Source organism: Perna viridis, chromosome 1 (genome assembly GCF_037379345.1).
Source record: "Perna viridis isolate PV_CMFRI_1.1 ecotype Kerala chromosome 1, ASM3737934v1, whole genome shotgun sequence".
NCBI classification, from domain to species: Eukaryota; Metazoa; Mollusca; class Bivalvia; order Mytilida; family Mytilidae; genus Perna; species Perna viridis.
In genome coordinates, this window is record NC_142445.1 from 6,818,492 (window position 1) to 6,837,228 (window position 18,737).

The following is an 18,737-nucleotide window of genomic DNA, read 5'->3' on the forward strand; positions in this document are numbered from 1 at the left end:
AGATCACCTACCACAATACCTCTTCTGTACAACAACCCAAAAATCTAGCTTTCAGGAGCTGGCCCAAACTTCCAAAGATACATGTTTTTATAACACTTAGAAATCAGAATGGACAAGTAAATCTTTAACAAATAAATGTGTAAGGTATTAAAGGCAATTACTATTGCCAAAAATTAGACTAGATTTGAGCCATGGATATGTTTGTACCGTTCATGATATCATTTGTTTCAAATCCATATTTTTGCGAAAGTATTTGAAACTTGAACTGTAACATTTTATCAAAAATTATTTTTCTTGTACACCTGCCAAGTTTGTTGGAAACATTTGAATTTTGTACCATTTCAAAATTTTCCCTCTTTCTTTGTCCAATATTTATTCAGACATATTTTTATTACTGGCAATAGACAAAAAGAAAAAAAATCATCCGCACTAGATTTTAATACTGGTATCCAATGAGATTACATTTAAAAAAACATTTTTTAAACTTTAACAACCAATGGTTAGATGCACCTTCATTTTAGTGCTCAGATGACTCTTTAAGGTCTTCTTGTTTATAAAATTGCCCTTCATCTTTAGGAATACATGATTTTGTGCTGCCTTTGAAAGGTGAAGTATCTTCCTTTGGAAATACAAGAGGCTGTGATTTGTCAAACACCTCCATATTACGGTACATCATGTACACACATGCTGCTAATCCTCCCATGTTTATTCCAACAGCATTTGTCCTTTTCCAGTACTTAGATACCATCTGCATGGCCTGTGATGAAGAATGGAATACTGTTAGCTTATTGACGTATATTTGATTAACAGGAAAATGGTGTCACTTAGCACTTACTTCAGTGGTAATTGAATATTGACTTTTGTTCTTGTATTGATAATTTTTCTGTATTTAGCATTCATTAAGTATAATAAAATGAGAATATTACTAACTAGAAGTTAAAATAATAACTTATCAAATAAAGAACTTTATAAGTACATCAGCATACCCAAAATATAAGGAGTAAGCAAGCATTATAAGAATATTGCCATGCAATACAAAGTCCCTTACTGGAAGAATAATAGAATGTAAAATTCATGAATAATTCTTGTGTGTGTAAAGTGTGAAAAACTGAGTTTTCACATTAAGTCCACAGTCCAAGGGCCATCACTCAGCATACAACTAATGATCCACTACAAAATTCATACTTGATATGTAATTTGTCATCATAGAAAAATGTACAAAATATCAAATGAATATCTGCAAGCATGACCAAAAAATAAAAACTATGTAAAACTGAGTTTCATCAATTTTCTAATTCCAAAAGTCATAACTTAGCCGAAAAAAATAATGAAGTGGAACCAAATTAGAACTTGATCTTTAAGTTAACATGGTTAAGCAGTGTACAAAATGTACCAAATATAAAATGAATATCTGTAAGCACGACCAAAAGAAAAGTATGGACAACTGATTTGCAGAACAGACAGATAGGAAACTAAAATATTTCTGGTAATACTTTGTATACATAATATGTTCTAAAAACATACCAAGTTTCATGAAATTTTGCTCAGTAGTTTGAAAGGAGTTACAATGACAAGGTGCTTCAGCAGTGTAAGTTTAAAGGGGCATAACTCAAATGAAATCTGAGGGGTCAAAATCATCTACAAATGTGCACAGCTACATATTGTTACCTTACTATATACCAAGTTTCATGAAATTCTGTTCAGTAGTTTGAGAGGAGTTGCAATGAAAAAAGATTGACAGACATCAAAAACATTTTACCCTCCACAACTATGTCACATTGGAGCACAATATCACTATTGGTTAAACAGCAAACATTTGTTAACAGTTTTACCAGTAGATGTGTCTCAACCTTTACAATCAATACCTTATTAATTCCTTTTTTGTCCTGTGTAAGGAGACATACTCTGCCAGTTTTTCTTTTGGCCACTCTAGACATCTCATACAATGCTCTGGGATACAATGTAGAATTCTCTGCTTTGGAACCTAACCTGTAATATATTGATGCTTCTTTTACAGTCAAAATCCCAAATGATCTGATGTAATCTAAATTATTCAACAGAAGTTGTGAAAATGAGAACATGTCAAATAGCAGATTTACTTAAAGACTAGAACAAAACACACAAGTATTAATGGGAAAAGTATACAAAAATTTTACAGATTCTAATTTAAATTAAACAGATGCTTAGTGGTTTATTAAGTACTTAAGCTCACAGTAAATATTATGCAGATTTTTTTTTTCAGACAAGACAACTTAAATATGCAAAAATTATAGAACCCTGAAAAATTACCCACTATACAGTAGCAGAAATTAGACTAAAACAAATACACGTAGCTCACATGTCCAATTTAATAAGATGTTGGATTTAAATCCAAAACCATGATTTGGGAGTTAAGTAAGAATCTAGTGATTTCTAGATTGAAAGAGACACACATTTATGGGGTAATTTCTTTTTTTTAATACAGCATAATTGCTAATGTCAAATAACACATTTATTCAAAGATCACATGTAGCTACATTTGTTGTGTTTTTTATGAAAGATATTTATCACTGTAGGTATTTATCATGCCTCTTTTGTCTTGTGTTTTTTTGGCATCAGATGTTCTTTAAATGACATTTCTGTTTTGTGTTTAATGCACATGTGATAATTTTTAACAGACTGAAAACATACAAAATGTTAAAGACAACTCACCGTATACCAAATGGCTGAAAAAGAAAAAAAAAAGAAATAATGCATATTACCAGAAAATATCACAGAGTTAATGCAATTATATTATATGTTGATAAATATGTAATTCCATATTGGCCCTGTTATAGGTTTGAGGTCTGTCATATTGATTGAGGCGGTCGTATTGGTCCCAAGGCATCGCCAAGGGCCAATATGGCTGTCGAAGCCAATATGACTGAACGAAACCTATAACAGGGCCAATATGAAATTACATATATATTGACAATATTATCAACCAACTACCCAAAATATGTTAAAATATGGCAAAAACTGACCAATTGATATGAATTCAAACCGGGCATCTATACAGAGCCAATATGAAAAAAGACAGCCAATATAGATCAAACCAGGGCCAATACAGCATCGTAACTTCCGGTCACTTGACATCACCATTTAGAGTTAGAATTGGATTTCATGAGCTTTGATCACCAGCACTTAAAGCTGCAAAAACACAAACATTTTATACAAAAAGAATATTTAAGAGTAATCAAGGGAACCAAGGTCATAGCGGTAATCAAAAGAATGTAATCCAGGGACAAAGACCAGAGATGGAAAACAGACATACACCACAAAGAACATAAAGTAACTAAAATCATCCATACAAAGTAACAAAAGCAAATGAGCAACTCCGACTCCACTAAAAACTGGGATCATGGACTAGATGCACCAGTAGGATAAGCATCCTCTGCTTTTCTAGAAACACCCACTGAGTTGCTCATAAAAAGTCAAGTCCGGGGTAGACAAATGAGGAAAGGAAAACTATGACCCGTTGAATAAATCAGTTTTCATGGTGCGAATGGATACACCATAATGATCCACAAGTTCATGATGACAACCATAAAACTTCTGTAGTCATGACTTCAATCTTGTAGCAACATAACCCTGTTCCAGAAGCCTATTTGTTCGAGATCTAGCGCTATACAAAAAGTCTGCGTAGTTTCGGCAAGCCATGGCATAACGTATCGAGTTGTGATATGATCATTCCATACACAGGTGCTGAAGGGATGTTGCCACAGATGAAAGGAAAGTTCACAATTCTGAATGAAAAATCATCACATTTGTCATAAAGTTTGGTTAATGCAAATAAACTTACATGTTCTTGGTAAAACACGAAAACAACTGATCTACAAATCATCTAGTTGAGTTGGTTAATAAAATTGTCAATAAATATGTAATTTTATATTGGCCCTGTTATAGGTTTCGGTCAATCACATTGGCCTTGACAGCTGTATTGGCCCTCGGCAATGCTTCGGGACCAATACGACCATCTCCACCAATATGACAGACCTCAAACCTATAACAGGGCCAATATGAAATTACATATCTATTAACATATATTATTAACCTACTCAACTAGATGATTTGTAGAACAGTTGTTTTTGAGTTTTACCAAGAACATGTAGGTTTATTTGCATTATTCAGTCTTAAATATTGTTTTTGTATAAAATGGAAGATATTTTTTTGTGTTTCTGCAGCTTTTAGTCCTGGTGATCAAAGTTCATGAAATCCAATTCTAACTCAAAATGGCTGTGTCAAATGACCGGAAATTGTAATGCCGTATTGGCCCTGGTTTGATCCATATTGGCCCTCTTTTTTCATGTTGGCCCTGTATAGATGCCCTGTTTGAATTCATATCAATTGGTTAGTTTTTGACATATTTTAATGTATTTTGGGTAATTGGTTAATAATGGTCACGAGCATATTATTATTGGAAAAGCTTGTGAGTGCAATAGTATTACTCTGCAAGGGGCAATACACACCAATATAAATGCGATAACTCTTTTTATTATATAGTAATAAATTTTATATAGGTACAATGCAATCTTTTAGAAATTTATTTAATATTGTACTACCTCTAATATTGATGAAGACTACATGTTTGAACTAGTGCAATATACATCTCAATTCTGAATTTTTCTCCACTCAGCCATTAATTCTATAATTACTGTCTTATCTAAATAAGATCCTTCTTCCAGAAAGCCTGAATCTAAGCATTCAATACTTTCAGGAAATTTCCAAGAATAAGATAAAAAAAAGGGAAAATATGAAAACAAATATATTTTCATGCATAGTAATCAGAAATATTATTGATGAAATCGTTTCATATGACTAATTAATTAGTTTGTGTCTGATAAGAACCAAATGCTATAGAATTATGATGTAAAATCTGTCTGTAGTTCACATAAAAAGAAATTTTCTAAGATAACAAGGTTTTATTGGCTTACAGAGACAGAAAAAAAAACTGTTGTATCTAGTCATACAGGAGGAAGAAGGTTTTAAATGTTTTTCATGAATACACGGTATCACACTTATGTTGTTGGAGTGCTGGTGTTTTCTGTATATATATATATATATATATTCCAAATTTTGAGTGAAAAAGTGTTTAAAGATAAATCTAAATAGGAGAACTATACATTACTCATCATTCTAAATCCCAAGTTTTCAAGTGAAATAGGCAATAATTCCTGAATAATTAATGCAAACAATCAAACTTAATCTGATTTTAAAGAACATGGTAATTAAAGAAAGATTTGGTTAAATGTCATTTATACATCATCCAGGAACCAAAAGTTTTGAGGGATGTACATAAATGAGCATCACTATCCAGTATATCCCTCATTCAAAATAAAGGATATAGAGAGTCACAATAAAGAGCTTAGAAATAAAAAGAAAAACACATCAAGTAGATAATCTTAATTTAAACCTACCAAATCTGTAATAAAGACATCAACTGTGTCATCTTTAAATGGTAGATTACATGCATCCCATCTGATGGCATGTACATTAATCTTGGGTCTGAAATCATTGAATAGCATGGCATGTTATAGTTCTTATAAAAATACTGTAAACATAAATGTTATTTTTTTAATAGTGAAGTAATTTTATTTTAGTGGTGAACACATCATCGGCAAAAAAAATACCAAAGCATATAAAAATAAGGATATCATAACCTAAGTACATGTCCAAAACATGAAATGATGAAACAGAAGCAATCTACACAATGTAGCCAACAGAATAAAATACAACTATATAAATAAATGAAGATAAGGAAAACAAGACAACACACAAATAAACTAAAGCACTAACACTATGGACTCCAATAAAAGAACTGTGAGTGACATACTCCTCTAGCAGCAATAGTCACACTGCAAGTATGGAGAATCCAGTATCCATCAATTTGATGGAATTTTAATCTAGAAGATGTGAAAACTAACTGAAAATAACTTGATGCATCTATGAGATAGATATAATTTTGGCTTATTACATAAGCATAAACAAGAGGCTCCCAGGAGCCTAAATTGCTCACCTTGTTAAATTTTGTCTTTCAATGGCAATAAATTTAACAAGAATTTTACTATTAATTTTGACCCAAGAAGACTTAAGGTAGGACTTATCATAAGGATCAATACACGGCTTAACAGATAAAAATAAAAATTTGTCCACAGATAGATCTCATCATGCTGAACACTTTTACCCAGTCAGAATTTGGCTAAACCCAACGGTTTTGGAGATGTATAATCGAAAATCTACAGTCTGACCCCTATGTTCTATTTTTAGTAATGGCGGCCATGTTTTTTGATGAATCAAAAATAGTGTCAGAGAAGATTTTTGAAAGAAATAACGTTAGAAATAGCAAAAAAAAACATCGAAAAAGGACAATAACTCCTAAATAGCTGAAAAGATTAAAATGAAAATTTGAACACAGATAGATCTCATCATGTTTAACACTTTTACATAGTGTCAGAATTGGGCTTACCTAACTGTTTTGGAGATATAAGCGAAAAACTACAGTCTGACCCCTATGTTCTATTTTTAGTAACAGTCGCCATGTTTTCAAACAGATTACAAATCTAAACACAAATTTTTTGCAAGATAACCTAAGGAACATCTGTGCAAAGTTTCATATAATTCCTCTTAGTACTTTCAAGGGAGAAGATTTTTGAAAAAATTGTTAATGGATGATGATGACGATGACGATGACGGACAACGACGGACGACAGACACCAAGTGATGGCAATTTCGGCCAGGTGAGCTAAAAAGTCTGCAACACAATGATTCACTAGTTATTATTTAAAAACTGCAAAATCAATACGTTCATTACAGAGAATCTGCTAAAATAAGCAAATTGATATGTTTATGGTATAAAAATCTATAATTATTACATGTCTTCGTTATTGTTTTAATATTTTTCACAATGGGATCTGGGTTTGTACATGAACGATTCAACAGTAGTGAAAATTCTACCTGTGAGATTTTCTCCATTCTTATTATAACATATCTGAATAAGCAATTATGATTGTTAATCCAGATATCTCTTCAATATAAATAGAACAATGCTTTGTCTTTTTCTTGCATGTCTATCCTAACAGATACCAATAACTATGAAAGACTGTCAATTAGTTATCAAACCTATAACATGCAATTTTTTAAATTCACATACCAAAACAAGACTCACTGATAACAAAAGTATAACAGAACAATTAATGGTAAGATGTACAGTCATTATATACTGCTTTTTTTATAATACACTGTAAACAAAAAAACAATATAACATGAATGGAAATGATAAATATGTCAAAGAGACTACAACCCCACCAAGATGAAAAATGTCAGCTCAAGGCCACCCATGGGTCTTTAATGAACTATGAAGAAGACCCTAACACCACAGGGCAGGCTGCACCTGTCCACAGGTACAGTAAAACAGTTGCCCCTATATACTGAAGTACATAAAAGTAAACTGAAAGTGAAATCAGAGCATACAGAATCCAGAAATCGTGGCTCCGATGAGATCAAAAATGCTGGTCATTGACCAACAAATTTTTCAAATACCAATGATGATTTTTTAATGTTGGACATAAAAAATTGTCAACTCTTATAAATTGCAGTCAGTCTGGGTCTACCTGTCTCCTAATTGTGTATTGGAAATTGACAGGTGTGTGCCAATAGCCCCAATCAATTAACAGCAGATGTGCAGCCAACTATGACTTTGTGATTTATCTGTTACTGATTTGTGGAATGCTAATGGTACACATGCCTTCGTCATGGAATGCTGACCCACATGAGCCACACAAAATGAGGACCACATGTAGAGGGCATTGAGGTCATCAACCCTACCAAGTATCAATAAAAAGATTTGCCAAAGGCAGCATGTGACAACCACAACCAGTTAAACTCTTTTCCCCTGAGGCAAGGGTAGACACAATTTAAAGAGACTTACAGTTCATTTTGAACACAACTCATTTGGGCACAATATTGCACAATGTTTTGAAATTCAGTTTAAGTATAAAGGTATGCTTCAGGGTGCATTCATGAGTCATTTTAAACCACATAATCTAAATACTAGTAAATAATAGGGTTATTTGGTGAGCATACTTCTTGAAGCTCTTGTATTGAGGTTGGGATTTTCATATGGAACCAATGATAAAAAAAAAAAAAAAGAAAAAAAAAAAAAAAAAAAAAAAAAATTTGCACCCAAAATTACGAAGTCCAAATGTTGGGACATGGTCCCCTTTGGCCCCTTATATCTTGAAAACTGTAAGAAATATCTGAAATCTGATATCAAAAATGCAGGTAGGGATTTTCTAGGGGAATCTAATAAAAAAAATCTTCAAAATTGCACCAAAAATTAAAAAAAAAGATTATTTTTTTTAAGGTAGTCCCCTTGAAAACTGTAAAAGGGTCTGAAATCTGAGAAAAAAAACACAGGTAAGAGCTTTCATGAGGAATTTAGTATAAAAATATTTCAAAATCAGACCAGAAATAAACAAGCTATGGTCAAGAAATCAGAAATAATAATTGTTTCTGACCCCTTTGTGGCCTTAATCTTTCTTGGCTCAAGTCACAACCCAAAAAATTAATCCCGATCTTCCTTTTGTATTATGGCACCTTGTAATACAATTTTTAAAAAAATCATTCATTACCTTTGTGGTATAGAATATTGTGAAATGCTTGTTAAAGGCCCCTTTTTGTGGTTTGGAACCATGATATAAAGTTGTAACACGAAAACCAAGTGTATAGGGATGACGATGACAGTGCCCTACCAATATACAACCTCAAATTTTTTTTGTGGTCATATTAAAATTGGCTCTATGGATTCAGAAGTTGATCTTTGAAAAAATTTGCCAATCAGAGACTTAGATAGATTTTGCTTGATTGATCTATTGTAAAACTCATATATCATTTCTGCAAAGTTTGGTTAAAATTGGTAATTGGTTTTCATATAGATGAGAAAAATGTGAAAATTTACAGACGACAGACAACAGGTGTAAAATGATGTAATAAGCTAACATTGACCATTGGATCCAGGTAAGCTAAAATCTTCTTATGACTAATAGCTCTCCAAGAAATAATACAACTTGAAGTTGCACACTTTGTTGCATAATGTATACCCCACTAAGTCAAATTTTCCAGGAAAAGCAAATTCTTTTATAAAATCAGCTACATTAAAGAACATTTTACAATTATCTCCCCTTCTTTGACAGTATAGTTGTTAAATATACCCCTTACTTTTCTTTGTCTGTTTGTTCTTTGTTGACAAAGTCTATATTTTCCAAGGTTCTGTTAAGACCTCTGTGAACAATCTCTCCAGCGATGTGTATACTCTCAGGCCAATCTACAGCTGCCTGTAATGAACATGTTATTTTTGAATATCCATAAATCACATGTAATTTAATGACACTTGAAAGGATGACAGTGTCAACTTGGGGCTGTAACATTCTGTGTTTCGGATGAAAATGTCACCTTCAGAAATGAACATTTTATGTTAATGGTAAAACCATACACCCAATTATTCCTGTCAACCACACTGTCTTTATAAACTTTACAATAACCAATCAATTAAAGCACACATATTGCTCCAAAAGAAAAAAGTTAATATCATTCAAGTCTGATATAGAATCACACAATAGAGCATACCTGTATAAAGCTTTTCCCAAATTTTATCAACTGTCAGGGATAAGGAGTTCAAGACAAATGGGACAATAATGGTGTGGATGGACAAACAGACAGAAGGACACCATGATCACTACATACACTTACTGGCTGCTTTTGAAATGGGAGGTTGGGGTATTATAATTAGAAATCAAGCTTTTATCAAATGAACCTTTTAAATTCAAAGATTTTAGACCAAATTCATATACAGATTATGGTTTTCTGAAGAAAAAAGTTGCCTCTAGTTATGCATTGTTAAACTAAGACAGACCATAATTTGTTTTTTATGATGCATATTATAAATGAACCAATGTATATTTTCAGACTTTTTCATATACCAGAACCTTAACCTTCCAGCACTATAATATAAAGATTGGTCTATGATTTTATGACTTGATAAGTATTAAGTAAAGATGCCTACATGTCCATACCATGTCTATACTAATAGATATCAAATTTCACCACTACTGTTCCCTACAGAGAGAGAAATATCATAATAACATCATTATCCTAATTCACATATAATAGATCTTCATATAAGTCATCCTACATAATCATTAACCCATTATCTAAGATAGCAAAGATCAGTTTCTGCTTTAAATGGGTGTAAAACTTGATAATTTCAATAATTTGATACATAGTCAGACATTTTATGACACAGGATACAGACAGGCATGGGAATACACTATACTTTTTATAATGACAGTTATTTTGATATTTAATATGTTTTCCACATTAACCAAAGATACTGAATTCCTTTTATTTATATTTATATATCTGAAGGTTGGTCTTAAGACAGTGACAAATATGATAAAACTGATATACTGTAAATTATACTGTTTTCTATTTTGGGATTGGACCAAAAAAGCATGCAAAATGGTATCCATGAAATTGACCTTTAAAACTTCATAAAAAAAAAAACAAAAAAAAAAAAACTCCCATCATACTCTGAAATGTAAAAATTGATGCCCACAAATATATTCACAAGACAAAAATCCATGAAAATTGATATGTTTACAAAAATCCTTTTAAATTCATTACTCTATATGTTCTGGTACTGTTACTTTCAGACTGATACAAAGGACAAAAATGAAAAAATCTGTTCTAAGACAGAGGTCAAAGGTGATGTAAATAAATGGTAAACAAAATATCCCCTAAAACAATAATTATATCTGAGACAAATATTGTGAGCAAGCCTACAAAATAAAATATCCCAAATTCAATTAAAATATATATATATAAAATGCTTAAATTTGATTATCTCCATTTGGAGTCCTCTGACTGTAATTATATTCCTTTATACACATCAACACATGATGCAAAACCTTTCTATAAAATTCATCAAAATCCCTTGAGAATTCTGTTTGAAAGGAGTCTAAAAATACAAATATTTACACTAAAGTTATTGCCTGGAAACCATAATGACTAGGATGATAATGATATCACAATAGCAATAAATATCTGCAAATGTTTTCAGTTGTATAAAAAAGGCATTCATGTATTAAAATATGTCAAATTCTACATATTTATTGGTTAGATAGTTTTCAAAGAGCTGAATGATACTGGTTGTATGCCATTGTAGTTTTTGTATCAATCTACACAGCCAAATGTGCCACATAAGACAAGCATATGGTGCTCGATTCTTATGATAATCATAAGGAAATCATATGACAATCATATGATATTTAACATATGATAGATAGTAATATGATTGTCATATGGTTCTCATATGTTAATTTTGGCTTGAAAACATATGACAATCAATCAAACTCATGTGGTCGTCATATGTAAACCGAAACATATGATTATCATATGGTGCTCAATTTATATGATAATCATATGATACAAACCATATGATCCTCATGTGTGGCACATTTGCCTGTGTATGGTTCATAGTTAATATATTTTTAAATGTTTTTGGTAGATTATTTATGTTTCATTTCTATATCTCTTTAAAGTTAAGCAAACCAGAAAGGATTCAAACAGGAAGTAAACAGGGAGAAAACATAGGCCCTATCATATGGGTGTTAATGGGAGTAATTCTGCTCAGTAGGAGTTACAAAGTATATTACAAATACTGAGAAATACAATTTAGAAGAATAGACAAAAATATCAAAGTAACGATATATGAATTGAAAATATATATAACTAAAAATACTACTTCAAGTCCACTTAAATGAGAAATCAATAAGCTCAATTATCTCCCCTAGGAGACTTCCAACAATAATTATATTCCACCAAACACATCTACAACCTTCTTATACTAACTCCCTATGGTTGTTCTCTGAAACACTAATTTGTATTTATGCTGGTGTATTTGTTATGTTTCACTATACCTGTCATTGTTCTATTGCGGGGATTATGAGTTGTACTTAAAAGTTTTTTCATATAAAACTATAAGTAGGATTATCTCCCATTTGAGTGCTCCAACAGTAACTGAATTCATTCATGCACATCTATATATGATGCCCAATCTTCCTATAAAATGTCATCACAATCACTTGTGAGCTGGCTTTGAGTTGTGCTTACGAGAAATGTGGACAGACAGGGTGAATCATATATACCCCAAACTTTGTTTGCAGGTGATATAAAAAGATCAGAACTAGAGGATAAATAAGTCTGACATAGTTTGATATATAGGTCACAAAATTCTATCATCAACTTGTGCAGAATTGTAAGTGCAGATTCAAAGTGGCAGAGCCAGCATGCATATGCTACCATAGTGGTTTTAATTTCTTTTACACACGTGTAATCTTTTGGTGTTTATGCAGTTTGCTGTTTGCCTGCTTGTACAATATTTTTTTTTTAAAATTGTTTTCAAAAATACATATAACCTTAAACCCAAACCAACCTTCCAATGTAACTTCTCATAGCATTTTCATTAGGAATCGTAATCTTTACACAATGATGAGGGAACCAGGGGCGGATCCAGGATTTTAGATTGGGGGGTGCACATGCACACCCGCCAAGCCCCCACCTGAATCCGCCCCTGGGAACTTATACTAACTGAGGGGAAAACAAGTTGAGAAAAATCAATTTTACCAGGGGTATATGCAAATAGCTAAAATGGTTTTTTTTTTTAATTCAGCATTATGACCCTTATTTCATAAACACACAGGTACATGAACATAGGGTCTATTACCTGGGCAAGAATTTAATGAATTATTTTTTTGGTAAGAAGTCTCAAGTGCATACCAAGTTTGATACACTGAAAAATTCTAGTGTTCTAGGTAGCAAACAGTATATTTCTAAACAAGTTGTTCAATTAGTCGGAACTTCATCAACATTGATACAATAGTTATGCCAACCTTAACAGCTGATACATATATATTTCTACCTGTTACTCATTAACACATTTATGCCACTTTGTATTTAGCAGGGGATAAAACTCCTGACAGATAATTTGAGATTTTTATTTTGATCTTAAAGACTGATAATTGCTTTTCTCACCCAAGGAGAGTAAACATGAAAATAACTGCTAAACAATAAGGACATACATTCCATTTCAAATGTGAAAGAAACGTTACAATTTCCCAAATGAATACAAAAAAAATTAAATATAAATTTCAAAAAACTTCTGAAGAACTTACTGTAAGAAATGTCACGAAAATCACGAAATGTTAGTAACAGATTATTTATGATATTTATGAACTCAAAATATTTTTTCCCCTTTTTACAATATTGATAAAAAAATGAGAACATTTTTCTTGTTGCAAAATCATAAATATAAATCAATCATTACCATTCTTTAGGAACTGTGTTTTTTTTACAATACAACATTTTGTCTTAAATTTAGAGTACTATACAAAACAATAACATGTAAAGATATAAACAAATAATTAACACATACCTGTATAGGGATAACTCCACTACCACACATTGGGTCACAGACAATTTCATAGGGTTTTATCTTACACATTCTACAAAAAAGAGAACAAAAGTTATCACTTTAATAATACCTTTCTAAGAAAGGACACGTTGAATTTAAAAAAAAAATAAGGCTTCTTTACGTATTGTACTGATACAGAGAGTTCAAAAAGTTTCAATAAAATCTGTTATATATACCTATAACATTGTAAGCAACTTACTTGAGATCTATTTCCATAAATAAAATAGCTTGTAAATTACCAGTTGTAGATACTGATAATTACTATTACGTATAACCATACCTCAACATATTGTAAGCTATAGTTGGTCTGAGCGTTGTCGGTCCAAATGCTGTAGTATTTCTGCGATGAAGACTGTGTTTAGTCAGTGCTAAACCAACTTTTACATCAGAGCCATCAATATACAACATCACCTCAAAATCAAACTCCTTCATAGATACATTCCATTTAAAATAATTGTACACAGCACCTCCGAAGTTAGATTGTGCTCCCATTGAGTCAAAACTGTGGCCTTCTCCTGTTCTATGACAAGTCACTCTAAAAGAAGGTTTTTCTGGGTTATACTCTGTCAGCTTTGGTTTCTTGTTCACTGGTTCAGAGATAGCATCTGTCTTTGATGCAGAACTGTCATTCAAATTTTCTGATTTTCTTTGACTTTCATATTCCTCATTCCCAAGTCTTTTTGACAGATCATTGGATAGTGTTTTGGGGTCTTTATCAACAATGTCCTTACTTTCTTCACTATGTTCTGAGCACTCATGTTCTTGGAAACTATTATGGTTGGACTTTTGTTCTAAATTTTCAGTTTCTGTACAACTATGATTTTCATTATTTTCATGGTTTTGTTCCTGTCTCTTTTTTCTCTCTTCTAATCGCTTTTCTTTTTTTTCCTGTCTTTTTTGTCTCCTTGATTTTTTCCCACCATTATCTCCCTTTTTAGGTTTGTGTATTCTAGATGACAGCTCAGGTTGACCAAGAACATCTGGGATGACATCAGGCTTGTGTGGGATGTGATTCTTGAATGAAAAAACTTCCCTCCATGCTCTCAAACCTGTTTCCCAATCTACTCTTTTGACAAGTTCTCGAAGTTTTCTCATACTTTCAAGCTGAAAAATTTATAAAAGATAACAGTATTGTTAAAGCTGTGTAAGATAAACGTAATACTTTCTTTAATTTAGACTGTTTGTCAATGTTCTATGCTACATATCTAATAATATATACTGAATAGTACATGTCAAAATCTGTATCACATGTGGTATCAACCCGAGACTCAAGTATCATCCCAAAATCTGTATCACATGTGCTATCAACCCGAGACTCAAGTATCATCCCAAAATCTGTATCACATGTGGTATCAACCCAAGACTCAAGTATCATCCCAAAATCTGTATCACATGTGGTATCAACCCGAGACTCCAGTATCACCCCAAACTCTGTATCATATGTGGTATCAACCCGAGATTCCGGTATCACCCCAAAGGCCAACAGTCTGTGAGATGCTATAGGTCCATGGTGATACAGATTTTGACATGTAATATTTGGTATGTATTATTAAACATTTTAAGACTAATAAGTGGTATGATATAAGGTATGCAATATAAGGTAAACAATATAGAGTTTACACAGTCATTTATAATGCATATAAAAACAAGTTATATTTAAATCTAAATAAACAATATTTGAGGAAATAACACTGCATTGATATCAACATTCAGTATATGTTATTTGATTTTATAAGGCTAATTCAGGGGTGTGATGTAGGGTATGCAATATAAGATAAACAGTATACAGCCAAGACAAGTTTTGTTCATTTTACCACATATCATAAAACATACAAGTTTTAGTGTCATAATCAAGAGTTTTGACATCAATTACTTGCAATAAATACATCTGTTTTTGTACAATATTAATTTTTTTAAAAATATCAGGTGCTGAAATACCTGTCCACTTTTATTTGGATTTCAAAATGGCATCATCCAGCCTAAGTTCTAGATTTGCAACTTTTTTCATCCTGAGAACAAAATTTAGTGATCCAAAGGGCTAATGTAAATTCTAAAATTGCCAAAGTCAGATAATATGAGGAGTTCATCCTCTATCAAAAATGTAAGCTTTGTTTTTTTTCCTACAAAGAATTTAACAACTTGCCTAGTAATATTAGGCAAATTGTTAAAAGTATGCATGAACTGTAAGAATGTGTTTAGTTACTCAATGCAATACTAATTGAAGGCGTTCATTTATCAAGTGTTTTAAAATATATCTTTGAAGATTAACAAACCATTGGTTTCAAACTTGAATGTTTTACATTTTTGTTTCCTACAAATGTACATTAGTTATTTGAAACCCACTTTTTTTCTAAAATTAGTCAATCAATATAACCTTATATAAGTGACACTGAAAATCAATTATAGATGACTGAATTCAGAAAAAACTTTCATTTGCTAACTGACCTACCGGCAATACACTTGATTTTGATGAGGAAGAAAATTATTTCGTATTTTGTTTGTATATAATATGAGTACCTCATCATCACTAAAAGGGAAATCTTTTTCTTTAGTCATCAAGACATAGCAATTATCAACACATCCAAGCTCCAAAACCTGCAAAATAGATCGAAGAAGTAACACAAGCAAATCCTCCCTCCAACTAAAAAACTCTACAGAAAAAAAGACTTAAACATGATAGCTCTGATAGATTTACCAGGAATTGTTCCTTCATTTCCAAATGGGATTTTCAATCAGGAAAAAATCCATATCCTGTACTGGTATATTTATTGCATTATAAAGTGTATCAGGTACATGCAAAAGACAACAGCATAACATTTTGCCCAAAACTTGGTGAAATAGGACTCTTAATTTCATATGGGTCTGCAATCAGAATTTACAATTTTGTTCATATAATGTTCATGTTCAATGTACTTGTGTCAATAATACGAGAATGGATATGGTGAATAAGACAACCAAATTCAAAGGAACTTTATTTTGAAAGGAGACTGGATATTGAGTAAAATGTTTATCAACAAGAGATTATTATAATCTGAAAGATCATGAAGGACTCCCAAAACCAACATCATCTGTGACTCCAAACTCAAAATCTAAATATTTGGATACTGCATATTAATTTCCCCCTGAAAACCAAATTTTATTCATATCAGAGCATTTTGAAATTTTGGTGGTAAAATCTGTTGCCATGGCATTAGGGACTTTTAAATCTTTTCAAAACAAACAAATTTTCACTCACCATTTCATTTTAACCCTTAGGGAATTTTTTTCTTTTTGGCAGGAAAGTCGGTTTCCATGGCAAATGGCAAAATATTGTTAGATAAGCTTAGACATAACTTCAGGTGGTACTGCATATGTGTACAAAGTTTCATGAGACCACGCCTTACATCTGCTGACATCCCAGTCGGACAAAATTTCGGAGTGGAAAAAATAGAACAAAATCAATAAGGTTCCCAAACTTTGCTTTGGGAGCCCTGATTAGAGGAATTTTGCTACAGCTAAGTTTCAATTCACTTGATTCTCCTGCACATGACATGCCCATATGCTTATACACTCTAGTTAAAATAGAAGCACAAAGGGAGTTCATGTACATTTATGTACAGCATCTTCAACAATACTTTAAAATATTATATATAATGAATGATTCAAACATGTAAATCCTATTTTATCTATCTGTAGTTGTAAATAAGGTGCCTGGGGACTTAAAAAGTTAAATTATTATATGGTATGTATGAATGATTCAAAATCTGTCTCTAGCAAAGCTGTAACGTGTACTAATTTTTGAAAAGATTTGTATAAACTTGAAATTGACCATTTTGTGGTAAGTTCATGAGCATACCCAATATACACTTCCGCAAGGTAGGACTTTGATAGAACAAAAGAATTTTCCTTGCTGAAGTGTATGCTCTAGGCATGCTCATCAACTATCCCACAATTAGCACAAAAGGGTCTATTCTATGTTAATGTTCTATGGCAGTGACTCCCTGTCCACACATTTGTGGCAGGGAGTCTCTTCAAGCTAATAGTCCACACATCCGGTTTGCGTCAAAAACATACAGAAACATGACGAAAACATATGATTCATTATACAAATGTTGTCGAAAATATCTGCAAATGTACAACTCTTAATGTCATCGCGAAATGTGTTCACATTTCATAAACTGAACAGTTTCCTGTCCTTGTTATATACTTAAGTTTGACTGCATATTTGACAGTGGGAGCAAGCCCTTGTGCTTGAAAATGGACAGGTTTTATGTTGGTCAGACAAGAACAAGTTACAGAAGTTATGATGACTGGTGTCAAAGTCAATGCATTGTCTTTACCAGATGTAATAAAAAAAAAAAATTAAATCTTGGTCGAAAATATAAATATCCCATGTGTTAAAAAACACATGGAATATTCTTAAAATTTTAGTTTCTAAAAAGAAGAACCAGTGTGAATGGATATGTTTCACATCTGCCGTCTAGAATGGCGGCATTATGATTTAAAATGTGCCAGACTGAATCATGTGCCAAAACATTCTTTCTCAATGTACAAACTTTGTTCAAAATAGTCTTTCAAGATTGTTAAATGTGTATTTTGTATTAAATCTGAATGAATTTTAATCATTATTTGTTACATCAGTTACAATTTTAATTGTATTTGCATCATTTTGCATACATTTATATAAAAAGAGTTTCTCACAATTTCCACATCACTAATGTTGATGAACCGTTTATGTCATGATTCCATGTGTTATTGACTCAAACCACATGTGTGGACGATTAACCTGTTGAGGCTACCCGTCCACAAAATCACCACAAATGAACCATGCTAGTCCAGTTAATCCTGATGTTCGTTGAGGCATGTTTTTTAATTTCATGTAAATGCCATGAAGGGAAACGACCAAACAAAAAAATGATTAGCCTCCCAACACAACACAATTATTTGGACTAGAGTCTAGACTATGGAATCATGATAAAAACAAGAAGACCTTTTTCACTTTTTTCATTGGAACTTTCATGATGATTCGACCTCTCGTAATCGTAACATCCGCATTAAGCTTCTCAACAGCTTCTTCCAAAGCAGTAGGTTCCAACCCTGTGGTGACAGTAGCTTCGATTTCACAGCAGTCATCCATGCTTCTCTCGGTTGTTTTCTCTATGGGCGCAGACATCTTGGAGTGTTGTACGCTGTCACGTGATTTACACTATCA

The 18,737-nt window shown here is 32.2% G+C and overlaps 1 protein-coding gene across 2 annotated transcripts; it reads right to left on the reverse strand.

Moving 5' to 3' along the window:
• Positions 1 to 420: 420 nt before the first annotated feature.
• LOC148627026 (tRNA (guanine(6)-N(2))-methyltransferase THUMP3-like) lies at positions 421 to 18,732 on the reverse strand. Of its 2 annotated transcripts, XM_088565863.1 has the most exons (9): positions 18,516 to 18,731; positions 16,064 to 16,141; positions 13,827 to 14,650; positions 13,508 to 13,577; positions 9,235 to 9,350; positions 5,436 to 5,523; positions 2,692 to 2,705; positions 1,866 to 1,989; positions 421 to 757 (listed from the first exon to the last, which is right to left on the reverse strand). In XM_088565863.1, exons 1-9 carry the CDS (start codon positions 18,696 to 18,698, stop codon positions 518 to 520), a joined length of 1,737 nt encoding a protein of 578 aa, XP_088421989.1. In that variant the 5' UTR covers positions 18,699 to 18,731; the 3' UTR covers positions 421 to 517. The 2 variants fall into 2 exon arrangements, with proteins under 2 accessions (XP_088421989.1, XP_088421997.1); XM_088565871.1 differs by lacking the exon at positions 16,064 to 16,141 and having other exon boundaries at positions 18,516 to 18,732.
• Between the last annotated feature and the right edge of the window lie 5 nt (positions 18,733 to 18,737).

Bases quoted from the DNA above. Each gene is read 5' to 3' on its own strand.
- LOC148627026 (XM_088565863.1), bottom strand. From the start codon at position 18,698: ATGTCTGCGCCCATAGAGAAAACAACCGAGAGAAGCATGGATGACTGC. The intron at 9,351-13,507 runs GTATGTGTTAAT...TGTTCATTACAG, and splicing joins GTGGAGTTATCCCTATACAG to GCAGCTGTAGATTGGCCTGA. The intron at 758-1,865 runs GTATTGATTGTA...TCTTCATCACAG, and splicing joins ACAAAAAAGGAATTAATAAG to GCCATGCAGATGGTATCTAA.